At 32.1% G+C, this 18,502-nt stretch overlaps 1 protein-coding gene across 1 annotated transcript; it reads right to left on the bottom strand.

The window, feature by feature from the left end:
- Positions 1-1,749: 1,749 nt before the first annotated feature.
- LOC132714419 (activating signal cointegrator 1-like) lies at positions 1,750-16,720 on the bottom strand. Its single transcript, XM_060697310.1, has 12 exons — positions 16,599-16,720; positions 13,440-13,590; positions 11,458-11,592; positions 9,553-9,694; positions 8,905-9,023; positions 7,777-7,997; positions 6,543-6,891; positions 5,978-6,150; positions 5,244-5,365; positions 4,545-4,642; positions 3,801-3,897; positions 1,750-2,921 (listed from the first exon to the last, which is right to left on the bottom strand). The coding sequence occupies exons 1-12, from the start codon at positions 16,673-16,675 to the stop codon at positions 2,872-2,874; spliced, it is 1,734 nt and encodes a 577-aa protein (XP_060553293.1). The 5' UTR covers positions 16,676-16,720; the 3' UTR covers positions 1,750-2,871.
- Positions 16,721-18,502: the final 1,782 nt, after the last annotated feature.

The raw sequence follows: 18,502 nt of genomic DNA, 5'->3' as shown, positions 1-18,502 counted from the left end.
ATATGTTTTATTTCAAACTTGTGTTCAAAGACCTTAGGATAAATTTCTACCAGTTTAAAGACCTCAGGATAAATTTCTACCAGTTTAAAGACCTCAGGATAAATTTCTACCAGTTTAAAGACCTCAGGATAAATTTCTAACAGGAATTGAAATCATAGCAAAGAAATTAATGTTGTTTACTTAAAATAGACATAAACCATTTAATCGTGGAGGCCAGCTCTGTACAGAATATATCAGTAAAATCTAATCAAACATATATTTATTTTCTATTCTATACGCAACCTTCTAAGCTGCAAACTATAGTTCATTACAAGTCTCAAGAAACAAGAAAGACATACAGTTCAGTTTAGACAAAATATTGCACAGCCTTACTCTATTCATTCATTGAAGGGTATAAAGCTGTATCTTATGAAAAATTTTAATAAACTTTAGTAACACTAAAATAACTAGAACTGCCACTATCATGGCGTGAATACCCCCGCATACCACTTTGTCAGAATCAACAGTGGCCATTTAGAGCTCAAGAACAACCTCCCTGCCAAATCTGAGGTTACTAAGCCAGCGCATTGCTAAGTTATGTATTCTACATGCTTCAAATGTGAAAATGTCAAAATCAATACATTGCGGACAGGACATTCTTTAGCAATTGAGAAGAGAAGCTTTTTTTTGTCAAGGTCCCTGTGACCTTGACCTTTGACCCAGTGACCTCAAAATAAATAGGGGTCACCTTATAGTCATGATCAACATCCATGCCAAATATGAAGACTGTAGGTCAAAGGAATCGTAAGTTAATGGGTGGACAAACTTTTTGAAGTCAAAGTCCCTATGACCTTGACCTTTGATCCAGTGACCTCAAAATCAAAAGGGGTCATCTACTAATCATGATCAACATCCATGCCAAATATGAAGACTGTGGGTCAAAGGAATCTTAAGTTATTGGGCAGACAAACTTTTTGAAGTCAAAGTCCCTGTGACCTTGACCTTTGACCTGGTGACCTCAAAATCAATAGGGGTCATCTACTAATCATGACTAACCTCCATTCCAAATATGAAGAGTGTGGGTCAAAGGAATCTTAAGTTATTGGGCGGACAAGCTTTTTGAAGTCAAGGCTCCTGTGACCTTGACCTTTGACCTGGTGACCTCAAAGTCAATAGGGGTCATCTACTAATCATGACTAACCTCCATGCCAAATATGAAGACTGTGGGTCAAAGGAATCTTAAGTTATTGGGCAGACAACCTTTTTGAAGTCAAGGCCCCTGTGACCTTGACCTTTGACCTGGTGACCTCAAAGTCAATAGGGGTCATATACTTATCATGACTAGCCTCCATGCCAAATATGAAGACTGTGGGTCAAAGGAATCTTAAGTTATAGGGCGGACAAGCTTTTTGAAGTCAAGGCCCCTGTGACCTTGACCTTTGACCTGGTGACCTCAAAATCAATAGGGGTCATCTACTAATCATGACTAACCTACATGCCAAATATGAAGACTGTGGGTCAAAGGAATCTTAAGTTATTGAGCGGACAAGGTTTTTGAAGTCAAGGCCTCTGTGACCTTGACCTTTGACCTGGTGACCTCAAAATCAATAGGGGTCATCTACTAATCATGACTAACCTCCATGCCAAATATGAAGACTAAGGGTCAAAGGAATCTTAAGTTATTGGGCGGACAAGAAAAAACCGACGGACGGCCGGACAAGCTGATTCCAGTATACCCCCCTTACAACTTTGTTGTGCGGGGGTATAATAATGTTTCCATGATATTTGATAGACTCTCGAAAGAGTTATAATACAGAATGTCTCTGATATCTAACAAACAAACAGAATACGATATCACAGAACAAAATAATATGCTGATATTTTAAGCAGGATTTTAACCATTTAGCACTGATTTTATGCATATGTCAAGTGTTCTTAAGGAAAATAAAACATGCAGCCTTTAGCACGTGTTTTCATTATTAACAGATTGGCAATATATATCATCAGTTGAAATACTGTTAAAATTGTATTTTTAACCTTAAGTTTAAAATACCCCCCACCCCTCTTGACCCCTGGCCAAATTGGTCATTTTTTAAGAGGAAGAAGAAAAAGAAGAAGATAGATAGCTTTATACACTACAACATGTAAAGACCACAAAGACTTAAACATTATTTATAAAGAACATAAATTAGCCAATACCTCAATCATTAAATTCAAATCAGTGAGTCTTGTGATTGTTTGTTTGAAATATTTGACTTGTATCTAGACTTGAAAATATTCTAACAATAAACAAATAATTATACTTGTACAAACAAAAAAATAAACTGTGTTCCTCAAATGAAAAAAAAATGAAAATAACAAAAAGACTTAAAGAAAGTTAAATAAAAAGAACACTTCTGATTAGGGATACAGTTATGTGTGTCCTACATAAGTACAAAGAATACATCATTTTAAAAGCCATTTGTAAAAGAAGTTAAAAATCGGTCAGCAATATCAGCAGTTATTCAGATGTCCAACAACTTTTTAGACATGGCATTTAAGATCAAATCAAAGTTTCAGCCATATAGTCATTATGTATTATTATTCTGTTTAACATTGTTTAATGTGCATAAACCCAAATAATGAAATAAGATAGCTATTTTCAATTAAAAGTAACTTGTAGACTAAAGCTTGAATTTTTTAATATGAAAGACAAAATCTTAAAAAGCATCTCTGTAACATGTCAATTATTACAATTATTATATAATTGACATATAAATAATAAATGACATATCAATTAATTTTTAATTGACATAATGCTGGACTGTTTGACAACAGGAGTTGCTGAATGTTGATCTAACTCTTGTTGTTTTTATTTGAGATAACTCATCACCAATACCATCATATTGTTCACTATCTGAGACCTTTCTTTGCAGCTTTATGTATATGTGAATCCAGCTTGTCTGAAAATATTAATAAGACAATTATCTTAATGCATTTCTTTAATATCTTAAGTCTATTCTATGAACATGAAGGGAAATAACTCAATACATGCAGAGTTCTGTACCTTTCATACATAAAAATCAGTTCAAATGCAACTTGATATTAATTAATGTACTACATATCCATAAAAGTTATATTAATTGGATCTCAACATCAGACTAAAAATATAAGTTTAATTTGGTTTAAAATGTCATTTTAGTAACAAAGGAATATGACTCAATATGGGAAAATGAAAACAGGAAATAACCAACTAAAATTTCCAATCATATTCTCATGTGATCAAAGGGAGAGAATAAAAACTGAATTTATTTCCAAAAAGAAGTACTTAAAAATTTAGCTTCTTTCCTTGGTGATTTTTTTCAATTGACTTTTTAACACAAGATAAAAATTGAATATACATGTATATATATAAAACTTGGCATGCTTATGATATGTCTCTGCAACATTGAAAGAAAAACTTAAGACCCATTAAAGGGACTCCACTGAGGTTTTTTGACATGATGGGACTGAAAATATTTTTCCAGATAAATGTACCATTTGATGGAGGTTTAGACCACTAATCTTTATGCAAAATTTCAGCTCATTCGCGCACGTCGTTTTTCCAGAAAAATTATACAAAGTGTGAAAAAATTACCCAAAATGAAAAGCCTTTAAATGCTTTTCGCCCAAATTGGGCTAAGAAAAGCATAAAAATATGATTTTCAATTTATTTCGAAGTATATTTCTTAACTATCTTTGCATATATTTCTGTTTAAAGTGCCCCAGCTCAATTTTGTAAGAAATTCAAATGTTTTGTTTCTAGGCTTTTAAACCTGAGTGGAGTCCCTTTTAGAACTTACAAATTTTGTGTTTCCCTTTAACTGGAAATTTAACAACCAATTCACAAGGATTTTCACAAATGAACACAAATGGTGAACCTGATTCTCCCTCTGGAAACTGAAATATACAATGTAGGTATAAACAAACCAGATGTAAATATAAATATAAAGCAACATGAGCTATCAGAAGGACAGTGTGCAATATTCTCAGTGCCCGAAAGTAAAACAAGAGTCTCGATAATGTAGAATTTTTCAAGTTCAAAAAAGGTTATAATTATGTCAAAGTCCACATTATAGTTAAGGGCCATCGACAGTGGTCTCCTGTTATGTTAACAATAAAGTTTTAGATGTTTCAACTCGTTAAACTCAGTAGTTTTGGAAATACCAACTTGCACACAAATATTCATGCAAATATTAACTAAGTGTGACAGCGACTGGACGTCTGGGTAAGTACAGTTGCTCTCCCTATTCTTTGAATAGTCAAGCATATATATTTAAAACTGGTCTAACATATTGTACCTGCATGAAATTATAAAAGGATTGTCAGATTTTCTATATATTATATTACTTAATATGAAAAGTAGTTCAGTGTGGTTAATAATTTTGTCTTATGGCTCAGGGTGTTGGTTTATGGTTGTTGGTATGGGGTGTATTTCAGTTATTGTTGTGTAATGAATGGAGATTTATGGTAATTTAATGGTGTATTTTAGTGATTGTTGGTAATGAATGAAGGTTTATGGTCTTTTATGGTAACATTTGTATTACCTGTTCCTGATATGTATCTTGTGAAAGACAATCAACAACATCTACACATCCCAGTAAACAACCTACAGGATAATGACTGGGAAACTGTAGATCTTTACCTGAAAATATTTCAAAAACCATATCATTAACCATTATAGTACTAACTACAATACAGACTTCTTTAACCGTGAAAAGCCTATCCAGTTTACACATTTATGTAGATTCTATACAATGGTCTACTCCAGTACATTTTTTTTTAATTTTGAAGCCTCTAAAACTTTCATTGATTGAAAAGCAGATCAAATCTATTTTACAAATTCAACAGGGTAATGGATCAATCAGTGAAATGTTACAAGATATATAGTAAGCTTTATTCATGCCGACAATTATTGAATTCGAACCACATCATTTTATACATTTCTTTTATTATGCTGACCTTTAAATCAAGTATAACACAGTTAAGATCACATTTTAACTTTCTAAGAAGACTGAAAATCCTTTTCAACACATTATTTCAGATTACATCAAATTGGTGGTCATTAATTTTTTTAAGTTGATTGGATATCTTCAATACACGAATTTTTAAACAGTCTTAGTGGGATTTATTTGTATACAAAATTCTGGACAATCTACCACAACTTTTTTTATTTGTTTATTAATATAGAATGGAAGCATTTGTGTTTTACAAAAATACCTTGTTCAAATCTTCAAGTGTGTTACCTTTATAGACAGTTTTATACATCTGTTCCACATTGGCTATCTCAGCAGGATCAGGTGATTTTGCTGTGGCAGCTATCCATAGTCTGCCTCTATGTGATGTATACCATGTTCTTCCCTCATGACTGTATATAATAACAAATAATATACATCGTAAAATGCCTAAAGAAATAGAGTGTACCATTTATTATACCAAAATTTTGCAAATTTTGTATACCAAGTTATCCCTTTATAACTGTGCAAAATGACCAATAATTTATTTAAAATGCTGCAAGAATATTGGTATAAAATATTGAAGACCAATACACTGCATACATGTATTTACAGTCATATAAATTTAAGTGATTTTTTTCTGTGAAAAAAATTGGTCTGCATCTCTAAAGAGACATTTTCTTGTAGATGAAACCATTTTGGTGATCCTCTATATCTATTTTGTTTTCCATATATTAAATCAAACATGTACACATCAGGGCATAATTAATATTGCATGGTTTGAAAAGATATAGTGGTAATTATTTATTTACAAGTACCTTATCAAAACTAAAATGGCAACAACAGTATTAGTATTATTTAAGAGAATAATGCATATTGAGAACACATGATTCCTTACAACTGTGCAAAAATTATACAGTCATTCTTACATAAATTCAATCATAAAATGGTTACTTTATCCTTTTTGTCAACATTATTTTAATGCACATACTTGGGATAATTGAATAAAGTAACTAAACACTTACAGTTTTATACCAACCACTAACAATGATGCCCACGGTTGATGCATACTCATACACATGCCCTCATCTGACATTTCCTGTAACTCACGATCTTGTATACGTGACATAACATGGCCAGCAGGTTCTTTAGTCTTTGATGTAGATCCAGAATGTTTCACTGGATTTTGAGGAACAAACTGAAAATAACACCAACATGTTATGAATAAAATACATGTAGTAATATAAAAGAATTTACAGTTTACTTTGATCTGTTACTTTTTCTGCCCATAAAAACCAACAAATATCATCATGTTGCTGCTTTCAGTCAGTTTAGAACACAATAAGCACTCTTAACAAACTAAAACATTACCTTACTAAACCATAATACTAAATGTAGGCTACATCATTAGTGTATATTATTAAATTGAGATTTATCATGTAGTAACTACCCAGATACATTGTACATCATAATACAATGTACATATCAAAAGCACATTTGAAGTTCAATCTTAGACTTTATTAGGGATGAAAAGCATGAATCAAGAGGACACATGCAATTCTATACTCAAGTATAGAAACTTAAACTTACCTTTGGTGCTTCAACTTGTATAGTTGGGTTGACTAGATAATCATCAGTTTCTACGGTAACACTTTTATTCACTATTGTTTTCTCTTTAGGTCTAGCACCAAAGTTCACTCTTTGTACAACATCATCATTAACGTCATACATATTAACACTTTTAGATGTATCCTCCTCTATAACTTGACGGCCGGCAAAGTCTAATGTGATTTTTCTATCTTTACGGGATCCGTGCCGTTGTGAACGTAATTCCTCCTCACGCTTGCGTAGCATTTCTCTATCATCTTTAGTTAACCACTGATTAGAATCTGTCGAGAAATAATCGGCTTCGTCATCTATCACTTGTGTTCTCCTTACACTGTAATATATACAAAATACATACTGATTTTACAAAATATAAGGGGTGTCCATGGCCGAGTGGTTAGTCATTGACATCATATCACAGGCCTCTCACCGCTGTAGTTTCAAGCCACAGAAAGTGTCTTTCAAAATATATCCAAAATATATTTTTTTACATCCTTCCAAATTTACATGATGACCATACCTTTCCCTCAACCCTTCACACTACACAGACAATGCATAATCCACATTTCTATTTCTATTCCAATAGTGACATTGACCTATCAAATATATCTGACGATCATACATAACCTTTTAAAAGTGATTTGAAGTAATGGAGAAGATGAAAATATCATGGCAGAAAATAAATGTATGGATATTTTTAATGAAGATCCCTACAATGCTATAAGAAAGCCTGACAATAAATATTTTTCCAATTAAATTTGTCTTTTAAACATGTGCTGGTTTAATTTAGCAGCAATGTGTATTGCCAGTTTAACCCTTTACCTGCTGAATTTGTGTTATAGATTTACCCTGATATGAATTTTGAAATTTCCATTTGAAGCTTAAGGGATTTCAATATCAAAACACAAATATTGAATTACCAAAATAATGGAGCTATTAAGATTGCATGTATGTGCAGGTTGATCTTACTGTATACTGGTGGCAAAGACTAATTACTACAAGTTCCAGCAGGTTAAGGGATTCAAAGTGTGATATTCATGTTTGTTGTGATTAAAGCTTCAAAGGGATCACCCATTACCAGATTTTTATTACTTAAATTGAGAGACCAGCCATCACAGATGAGCAGACAGGCCTGGTTCTCTACATAGGTCTGCAGTTATTGCTGCCTGTGTATAACAGGATGTTTTATACAATGATATATATTCTATATCTAACATACCTGGTCCTATCATATTCCAATAATTTCTCTTTATGTTGTTCTGCTTTGATATAACTCTCCTTCATTTTACCTCTATCACTGGGCAGGTAATCTCTGTCTCCGTTAAACATAGACCCCCCACCTAACAAGCCTGATGGATTGTCTTTCATTAAAAACTGACGTAACTTTTCACTCTTCTTTGAACCTCGAGATAAAATTTCTTCCTCCTCCCGAGTACATACCTATAAGTAAAATACATATATCCTTAATCAAAATAAATTTAAATATTTATGCTTTGTTTGTTTAGTTTTACAGTGCATCAACACAGTACAGTTCATAACCGTAAAAATGACTTTGGCTAACCTCAGGTATTACAAACTTCAAAGCAACTCCAGTGGTCAAAACCACCTTACCTGTTCAAGCTAAGAGATGCATAGACTCCAGTTATTAAAACCCATTTACTTACCTCTTACAATCACACAGGGTTAAATTTATGCCAGTGTACATTCAATATTATAGATTATTAACCCCATTCTTTAGATTTTAAAAATTTTGAAAGTCTCAGAAATAACCTTCATTCTTTACTAGCATATTGTGTGTAAACCCTAGGTACATTATATTCAGGCTGAGATGGACATCTTGACCTTCTGTTATGTGAATAAACAAGAGGGCCATGATATCGCCTGATTATTAAGGCACTGAATGGAACAATTAATAATGTTGAATAAAGCAGATATAATGTCTGAATCTTAAACTGATATCATAATGTTTGTATCATAATCAGCATCTGAAATAGTGCAAATGTAAACAAAGTTTTTTCTTATTTAAGCTAGAAATAATCAAAACAACCTTTCTGACCAATATCCAGGATATTTGGACCAAAACAGTTGATCTTGAATGTTAACAAGATTGTTCCATTTTTGGCTCTTGTGACCTAGTTTTTCATACAAAATTCGTCCGAGCAATCACTGGGTCAAACACTCTGACCAAGTTTGGTGACAATTGAGGCAAAAATGTGACCACTAAAAAAGTTAATGAACTAAATGTGAATGAAAGACAGACTACAACATTCAACGTTACTAAAAGCTTGTTAGTAAAACACTAGAAATAATTTAAATCAAAACACAACATAAGAAAGTGCTAGTTTACCAGATTTCCGCAGAACAGACATGGTCCTGACCCCTCCTGGTCACAAACCACACGCCCACATCTTGTACAGTTGTTTATCAGCTTATGTTTGGCTGCCTGGCATTCACATATATGGCGTCCTAAAATCAAAGCAAAACAGAACAACAAACTATTAAGTGAATATCAGTGGATTATCTGTTAAATGTATGAATTATGTTACTTAAACGTCATAAACAGGTTATATTTACTCACTTTATACAATATATTTGGAAGAGAAATTCTCAGATATTTAATATTTTAGTGTTTCATCCTCAGTATTTCAGAATCTTTCAGCCAAAATTTTAATTCATTTCAAGTGTATACTTTTAAACTTCTGAAATCCTATCATGTCAAAATGTCTTGAGAAAAAAGAATTCATTCAAGCACATTCACTTTTGTGTCAGAAAATAAAAAGAAACTAATGTATCATAAATAATACATTGTATAAAAATATCAGATTGAATGATCTATCTTGGAAAAGAATTGTTTTTCTAATTTATTAAGTGATCATGAGTTCTTAAAGATAAATTCTACATGTACAATAGCAAGTATCACATTATAAAATATATGTTGCAAAACAATTCAAGAAGAATGGCCAACAGAATGACCAACATTTTATGAAATATTTACCAGCAAGTTGTACCACAGATAATGCTTGTCCTTCTTTACTAAATAATGGAACAAATTTTTTCTTCTTCACATCTTTGTCTTTCTGCACAGGTTTTGTGGGTACAGGTAAAGGCTGTTCAGGTGGTTCCTCACCAGGTAAAATCTATAATTATCAAGAAAAATTTAAACATTATCATCCTGAAATGTGTGGTTAACATTTTGGGAAAGTATAATAACAGTTGTAATCAAGTTGCCACAACACTGCTAAGGTAATTTGTTGAATTTCTAATTGTACTGGTTGAATAAATCAGTAACCCCTTCATTCATTATCTGTAAAGCTTAGAGCTGTCATCGATAGATACAATATCAATGTATCATTGATATTTTTTTGCCGATCAATAATCGATACACATTTCAAAACAAGAGCGATCAGTAATCACATGTGTCGCCTCATGATGGCCAATTTCATGTTGGGACAAGTTTTGTGACAGACGGACAGACAGATGGACAGTGCACAACTAGACTTGGTACTGATCATTCCTGTAAAGTTTGGATAAAATTGCACCAGTAGTTTATGAGGAGTAGTCCGGACAAGCTTTTGTGTATCTGGCAACACACAGAAAAAAACACCTTTTTATCAAAGGGCCATAACTCAGCCAAAAATCATTTAACCAGAAAACCCGTGCAATATGCGCAACAACTTGAGCTACAGATCAATCCTGTAAAGTTTCATTGAAATTGCATTAGTGGTAAAAGAGAAGTAGTCCGGACAAACTTTAAAAATAAAAATTATTAATGGGCCGTAACTCTGACATAAATCATTGAACCGGAAAATGCTGACAATATGCACAACTAGACTTGGTACTGATCATTCCTGTAAAGTTTGGATAAAATTGCACCAGTAGTTTATGAGGAGTAGTCCGCACAAGCTTTTGTGTATCTGGCAACACACAGAAAAAAACACCTTTTAATCAAAGGGCCATAACTCGGCCAAAAATCATTCAACCTGAAAACCCGTGCAATATGCGCAAGGACTTGAGCTACAGATCAATCCTATAAAGTTTCATTGAAATTGCATTAGTGGTATAAGAGAAGTAGTCCGGACAAACTTTAAAAATAAAAATTATTAAAGGGCCATAACTCTGACAAAAATCATTGAACCGGAAAATGCTGACAATACGCACAACTAGACTTGGTACTGATCATTCCTGTAAAGTTTGGATGAAATTGCACCAGTAGTTTATGAGGAGTAGTCCGGACAAGTTTTGTGACGGACAGACGGACAGACAGACGACGGAGAAGTGATCCCTATATGTCGCCACTACTCCGTAGAGGCGACACAAAAATCTATCATTTTGATTAATTAATTAAATGTCTAGAAATTATAAAAATTCACCCAAAACATATACAGAAGCAGTTACTTGTGTCTAATATTATGCTTTTGTTATATAGTGGAAATATTTCATAGCAATGGTGACAAAAAATATTGTCTGGAAAAAAATTATGCAGTGGACAATACACTGTACAGAACATGAAAATGAATGACAGACAAGTAATTATAGGTTATTATCGATATATCGGTGTATGGTTGATTTTAGTCATCTGACATCGATATATCGTTGACATGCTTTGCACTGAATCAATGACAGCTTTAGTAAAGCTTAGTCATATGGATAGCTGTTTCACATGAATGAATGGTTAAAGTAAAGTATTTGAAATCTTTCCTAACGTTATATTACAGGAAATTTTTATTATTTAATATGTGCTATATAAAGAAATATCTTATGGTTACATTACATTGAAATTAAGAAATGATTTTGATAAAAAATTTGCGTATAGTCAAGCTTTTCATCATTTCTATTAAAAAAGATTAAAACATTCCTGTACAAATAACAAAAAAAGTTGCAATAAGCAATCAAAACATACTCCTCTATGTTGAACCTCATAACCATTTAATACATAATTTTTCTGTGTATTTTTCTTTTCTTTGGGTAAATTTTGACTTTTCTTCTTCTCTTTCCCAGTTATATATTTATCATCCTGGTCAGACTTTTTATAAACCTAAAAAATAAAATTTCTTCCCAACAAATGTGTTAAAATGATTTATCATTAATAAAAATATGATTCAAGTAGGCCGTTCAAGTATTCATCTATTTCTATGCTAATTTTGTTCTTACTGTAAACTGTTTGTTTTGGGTTTTACGTCACATCGACACAGTATAGGTCATATCGCGATGTTCCAGCTTTACTGGTGGAGGAAGACCTCAGATGCACTTCCGTGCATTATTTCAGGCACGAACTGGCACCTGAGTAGAACCACCCACGTTCCGTAAGCTAGCTGGATAGCTTCCTCACATTTAAGAATCCAAAGTCCCTGTCGGGATTCGAACCCACAGCGGTGAGGGGCAAGTGGTTTGAAGTCAACGACCTTAACCACTCGGCCACGGACGCCCCTTACTGTGAACTATTTGATTGTTTGTTACAATATTTGATTGTTTGTTACAATATAGTCAACAGATTTCAAATGTTACGAATGGTTTTCATAACAATTTATTTATGAGCTTTTATTGAACAAATCATAGACAAAACTTTTGCTTCACTACCAGTGTTGCTTTTATAGCATCACTGGAATCCCATAATATATGAATCAGTGTCCCTTTAAAACCCAATCCCAATCCGTGGTAATTTTTTGCTCCTTTATATTAACAGCCTGGATACTGTTTTTTTAGCAGTACCCATTTTTATCTTCTTCAAGTAGTAGTGGTTCTCCTAACTAGCAGTTTCATGCATTAAACTGTCAACAGCTTGTTATAAAATTAATATCATTTGAGTCCAAGTGTCCCTAAAAATTCCATTCTGTGCTTCAAATGTCTTGTTGAAGTTGTTTTAGAATCAACATGGACCATATTATGACATGTTAATTATTAGAGTCACCGTACCAGTGCTCAACCAGTTTTTCACAAAATCACATAAAAACTCTTTCAAAACAAAAGGTTTGCTTGGAAACTTATTTTTGTAACAAAGCTGGCCCTTTCAAACTCACAATAAGCTAAAGCTTTTTAATAACACAGATCAGGATACAATTTTCCACGGAGTTGTATATAGGGTATAAAACCACTATATTTTTCAGGCAACCAAACCAGTGCTCGACCAGGTGGTTTTATCTATATTAGAACTTTTATTTTATAAAAACAGATATGACTTTTATGTTCAACAATTCTATTTCAAAATTATTTTGAAAAATTTATGTTTTAGTGTCTATAGATGTAAATATGAGAGTAAATATGATACGAAGAAAATGCTATACATTGACAAATAAAGTGTTTATAAGAGTTTTGGAATTTACATATACCGGGGTGTTTTAGATTACTTATTCTCATATTTTTTTACTAAAATCACTCTGCAAACATATTTAAGTGTGATACTTGGTGTAATATACAAATGATCTACGCTTTTAGTGGTGTGTTCCTGATTTGTTTCCGTACAGCTGCCATATTTGTTTACATGTTTATGGCCCCTGCCTTTTATGGAAAGCAGGGTTTTGATAATTTTTGAGCACCTTTCCTATGGAAATCAATTGGAATCATAAGAGTAAAGGCAATTTAACAAAGTATTGTCCACATTTGCCCTAAATTACCATTATTTCAGTGCTTTAAATAGTTTTTACTGCTACTTTTATTATAGAAATGTATTTTGTACTGTTAAATATTGTCTGCAAAATGGCCAATCTTCTACCAAAGTTGGAGTACTTGTACATGGTTTAGAGGTTACAGGTCAGGTACAAGTAGCACACACAAACTCCAAGGGTTTTTCCACTTTAATGCATAAATTAATCACAAATAGAAGTATTGGTCGAGCACTGGGCTGGTCAGGCACAGGTACTGTGACTCTTATTATTTTGATTATACCTGTACATTTGTGTCTGTTTTTGCACTATGATACGGCCTCCATTTCACTAAAAGTTCCTTGATAAACTTCTTATTTTGCAAGTTAGACCCATCAAGTAATTCTAGCATATATTCCTCCAGCTCTTCCGCTGTTTCTATACTCAAAATATATCTGGAAAAGATTTTTAATAAGAATATAAGAACAACTGCTTTTATATACAAAGGTAAGAATAATACTCAGGGTTCTCGGGGACGCTTATATCGCCTTCCTGGTACGCATGTTTAATACAGCTGGACGCAAATATTTCAGAGCAAGGATTCCACGTACGCTTAATTTTGCCTGGGGATGCATAAACATTACCGATTGTTCACAACCACAAATACACAAATGCGTCAGCGCGTGTCAGTCTATAGGTAGGCGGTCCTATGCATATCGACCCGTGAAGCGATTAGCCAATCAGCGATAACGCTTCCGATCATTATCACGCAATAGTGATCAGACTAATGTATACACGCGCTGATTAACAGATATATAACACAAGGTGATAATTTTATATCTTTGATCAACAGTTGATTGGAAATTAGCAAATTTTACCTACAAAAGGATAATTTTATTGACTATTTACGCCGCAAGTTTAAAGACTGTTTTCTCAAATTACAAATGAGTGTAATTTTGAATGATTGTCGAATATTTTCGGCATTTTCTAGGCACAATTTTGCTTTAGTTTCATTCTTGCAAAACTTTTCTATAATTTAAGATATTGTGCCAAAATGCCAGGTACACATACGCTTTTATTCTATCCGAAAATTGATCCGGAGCATCGGCGATTTCACGTTCGCAAGAAACCCTAAAATTTCGCAAAAATTCTCGGTTACCAAGCCAAACATGCGAATGAATTGTTCCTTTATTATTTAATCAACATTAAATCTTTAAATATCGATCTTCAATTTGTCCCCTTTTGAAGATATTTGCTAAAATAATTGTCGATCGGATGAATCTCTTACACACTGCGTGAAGCTGTACACGATTTTCCTATTCATTCCGCTAAACGCTGCCTATATACATTTACGTTTTTTTTTTACAAATACAAACTTTTTGTCTTTAGAGTAGACTTTTTTAACCAGAATAAAATTTGATTTGGTATAAAAGTGAAAAAAAAAACGATTTCCATGTGTTGATGCATTAATATGAAATAATTCCATAATAAATATTAACAACAAAACAATAATTATACTATGTAGTTCAGAGTTTCTTTTGAATAACTATAAACTTTGGAAGTCTCTTGAAGATTCAAAATATCAGCAATGCTATTGTGAGCATTGAATGACTAATCTGTAAACATGTTAATTGCGACGCGCTTTTGGACTCCAACTTTTTCAGGGTTGGGAGTCCATGGACTCCATGTTTTAAAGTCCTAATGAGAACCCTGAATTATTACTAATTTTATGTTTTGACACAATATTTCAGACAAATAGATTTAGGGTATTAGCACAAGACCGCTTGTCAAAATGTATATGAAGTAATGTTCATAACATCTTCATCAGCTAATGACCCAATTTATTTTACTTTTTAGATGAGCAGTTTTATTAAGTTTAAGAAGTGACTTTAGCATATGCTTTTACATCATAAAAATTATTATCAGATCTACATCTAACCCAAAACTGAACAAGAGCTGCCCTTAAGATCCCCATTTTTGTCTCAGTGCTGGAGAGTAAACTGTACAAAAACTGTTCACCTCAACAAGGCAATCTGCAGAACCCATGCTACAACTGTGCCAGCTCAAGGTTAAAGTCACAGACCAAGTCTGAAGAAAACTTATGGAGTAGACACAATGGTGACAGACCATCAGTTTGACCAACAAAGTTATTCCAGTAGAACCATGGCTTCAACTTTTATGTATCAGCCGAAATGTCTAAGAGGTGAAATATCCTGATACCCTTTAGGCTAGCGGTATAGTGCTTTTGCGATACATGTCAAAAATTTTAATGGCCATTGAAATCAGAAATATCTTTAAATTAAATTATGAGCATTGGGACTTTTTCAATATTTGTCATGTACAATCATTTTTTTGGGGACTAAAATTCATTATTATATAAACAAAACTTATGGAGAAATTTCTGTGTTTAAATTGGCTGTTGTAATGGTCCAATAAACCACTGATTAGTAAACTGTTGATGCTTATGTGCAGTGTTTATACAACTGATTTAATAGTGGTGTCAAACTGTTAGACCCGTTAGCTGATTGTCTCAGTGTTTATACAACTAATTAGGCGATGAGATAACACCACAATTACTTAACTTTGTTTATTGGCTACTGTTTAAAATATTGATGAAGAAAATAATTTTAAAAAATAGTTTATTTTATACACATGTTTCACATTTCATTGTTTAATACATATATTTAATATATTGATATTTTTATTATTTGAATAATATTAATTACTTTACTGGCAGTGATTTCAATATTTAAACTGATACTTATAATATGTCTTTGTTCTTTCTATATTATTCTATTTTTTTTTAATTTACTATAAATAGAATTTTCTCATGTTGTTACACTTATAATCAAAGTGATATTTCAGAAATGTGTCTTTCATTTACACATCTTATCACTCAACCCATAATTAAATGAGAAATCTTCTAATAATTTGTATTAACAATACCATTGAAATCAACAAAATAAAACATTAAATTGAATTTCCTTTTTACACTGTTTGATATTAATGACATTAAAATTTGTTAACTTTCCTAGGAAATATCTCTAAAAATTGGGAGTGAAACGTCCATACAATTGTCAAAATGGGAGTGAAACGTCTAGGTGTGAACCGTCTTGGGAGTGAAACGTCTCAATAGTGAAACGTCTTGGTAGTGAAACGTCTGACATTCGCTAGTCACTTTCTCTTTCAATTTACAAGCACAGGGAAAGATCTGTTTCATATATTGTAAAATTTATGCTTGTTATTAAATCATTTCAGATTTCCAGGTCATTTGTAGCACTTAATTTCATATTACAGTAACTTGTACTGTAGATTTGGTACTGCGTAACCTTTTCGAAAAATAAGATTGCACAATCTTGTCAATGATAAGAGTTTCCGAAAGTTTGATGACTGAAATAACTTTTGACTTGCAAGTAAAATATAAAAAAATCTACTCAAGACATAGTGTGACGATAAAAATAACCTTGCTATCTCTATAGATGCATCTATCCCAAGTTTTCCAAGTTCTTCACACGTCCAATTTTCTATTTTGTCAGCCATGGTTTATTTTTCTTCCAGATCAGCTGGAAGCTTGACCGGCGATATTTTTTTTCTCTATAAAAAATAAAACACGAAAAGACTCATTTTTACCGAAAAGAAAAAGACTTATTTTTACTTGGACAGTAAGGCTCTTATATTTATGGGATTTATGGAGTAGACACAATGAATGAAATACATTGTAGCTTTATGCTTTATGACAAGATAACTAAAACCGCCATTTAAGCTAGCAAAAAAGGTCATTTTGAACATTATGATTTTATTAATATACAAAATCAGTACTGCTAGGGGTTAGGGTCCTTCTAAACACAGCTAAGAATTGCTAAGGAGCCAAAAAGGACTGCCAAGGAGGCCAAAATGACCTTGAAAATGACAAAGCTTTAAAAAACAACATTTTGATTAAACATGTAATTTTAGACATATAAATTATGTTTCATGTCTGTAAAGGGTTACCAAAAGGGCACAAAGGACTACTAAGGAGGTACTAAGGTTAGGGTTAGTGGTAAGAGTTAGTGTTATGGTTTAGGATTAGAGGGCTATTGGTTAGGGTTAGAATTTCTAAACATGGATTTTTCTGACAACATATTCTAAAAATGCTTGCAAAAGGTTTGGTTTAACTTGGCCCTACAAATAACTCGACCGCCAAGTCATTTCAGCACTATACTAACTCAGCACGGGTCAACTCGGTTAAATGCTAATAAATACTGATATACTGATATAAATTACTGATAATTTTTTACATCATCACTTTCATTTTTAACAGTTTTACATTTATATTTAAACTAATTGGTATCTAAAAGTTTTATTGATGAAAGTATGAGAATAAGTAGAGATTGGAAGAATTTACAATTTATATGACTACTTAAAATACTATTCAAGTGACTTAAAATACTATATATAGCATTAGAATTGAATTTTATATTGATATTGCCGTTCGTAGACGTATATTATCAAAAATGAATTGCATGTATATTTATTGTCAAAAATAATAATTGTAATAATTTAATCTCCATTTATTTGCATAATTTCTATAGTTCAAAGATAATCCTTTCACTCACAGTAAACAATAATAAGAGTCTTATAAACAATATTAAATATATAGAGTTAAAATTTAATGTTATATAAGTTTTTCCTTTAAAAATAAATCACAAATGGGCAAGTTAGGCAACAAAACTTGCTATTATTAAACATACTCAAAGAGCGCACAGAATAATGGCTTGGGCCTTTCATTATTATTTATTTTTAAAATAAAAATGTTGAATGTTGATCAGCATTTTTTTTACCTAATATCTATCTATTTCTAAAATTTCCGCATTTTAAGTTTGTTAATAAATATATCTCTAAATATATTTATATCCTAAGTTAAATTAATTTACCGTTCATAACATACAATAAAAAATAAAAACTTAACGTTTAATCGCCTTTCATTACGACAATAATCAACTCTTTATATAGTTTATTAGTTTTCCCTCTATGGCACAGGCTAAAACGCAGACGCTTATGCAGACAATATAGAATATACAGTAAAACGCAGACAATATAGAATATATAGTAAAACGCAGACAATATAGATATATAGTAGAAATGGTTGTTATGGGAATTAAAGGTAAAGGAGGATGATAGGCCTAGATAATAAAATATATGTATATTTATTAAATATCTACTGTACATATATTTATTAGAATTATTTTTTTTTAATGCATTTATGGATGGAAGGTTTTTAAATAATTTACAATGATCAAAGGGGTATATATTATTAAGAATTGCATACAGGCATTTTATTTTTAATTTTAATTGTATTTTGATAATCTACCCCTTTTATGTATAATT

Source organism: Ruditapes philippinarum, unplaced genomic scaffold (genome assembly GCF_026571515.1).
Source record: "Ruditapes philippinarum isolate M1 unplaced genomic scaffold, ASM2657151v2 ctg3777_1_1_1_1, whole genome shotgun sequence".
In the NCBI taxonomy this organism is placed as follows: Eukaryota; Metazoa; Mollusca; class Bivalvia; order Venerida; family Veneridae; genus Ruditapes; species Ruditapes philippinarum.
Note: the sequence above shows the minus strand (reverse complement) of the source record. Positions and strands in the feature narration are given on the sequence as shown.

Excerpts from the sequence above, each read along its gene's own strand:
- LOC132714419 (XM_060697310.1), bottom strand. The coding sequence starts at position 16,675 with ATGGCTGACAAAATAGAAAATTGGACGTGTGAAGAACTTGGAAAACTT. Across the intron at positions 9,024-9,552 it reads ATCTGTGGTACAACTTGCTG|GACGCCATATATGTGAATGC; the intron begins GTAAATATTTCA and ends CTTTGATTTTAG. Across the intron at positions 4,643-5,243 it reads GTATAAAACTGTCTATAAAG|GTAAAGATCTACAGTTTCCC; the intron begins GTAACACACTTG and ends AAATATTTTCAG.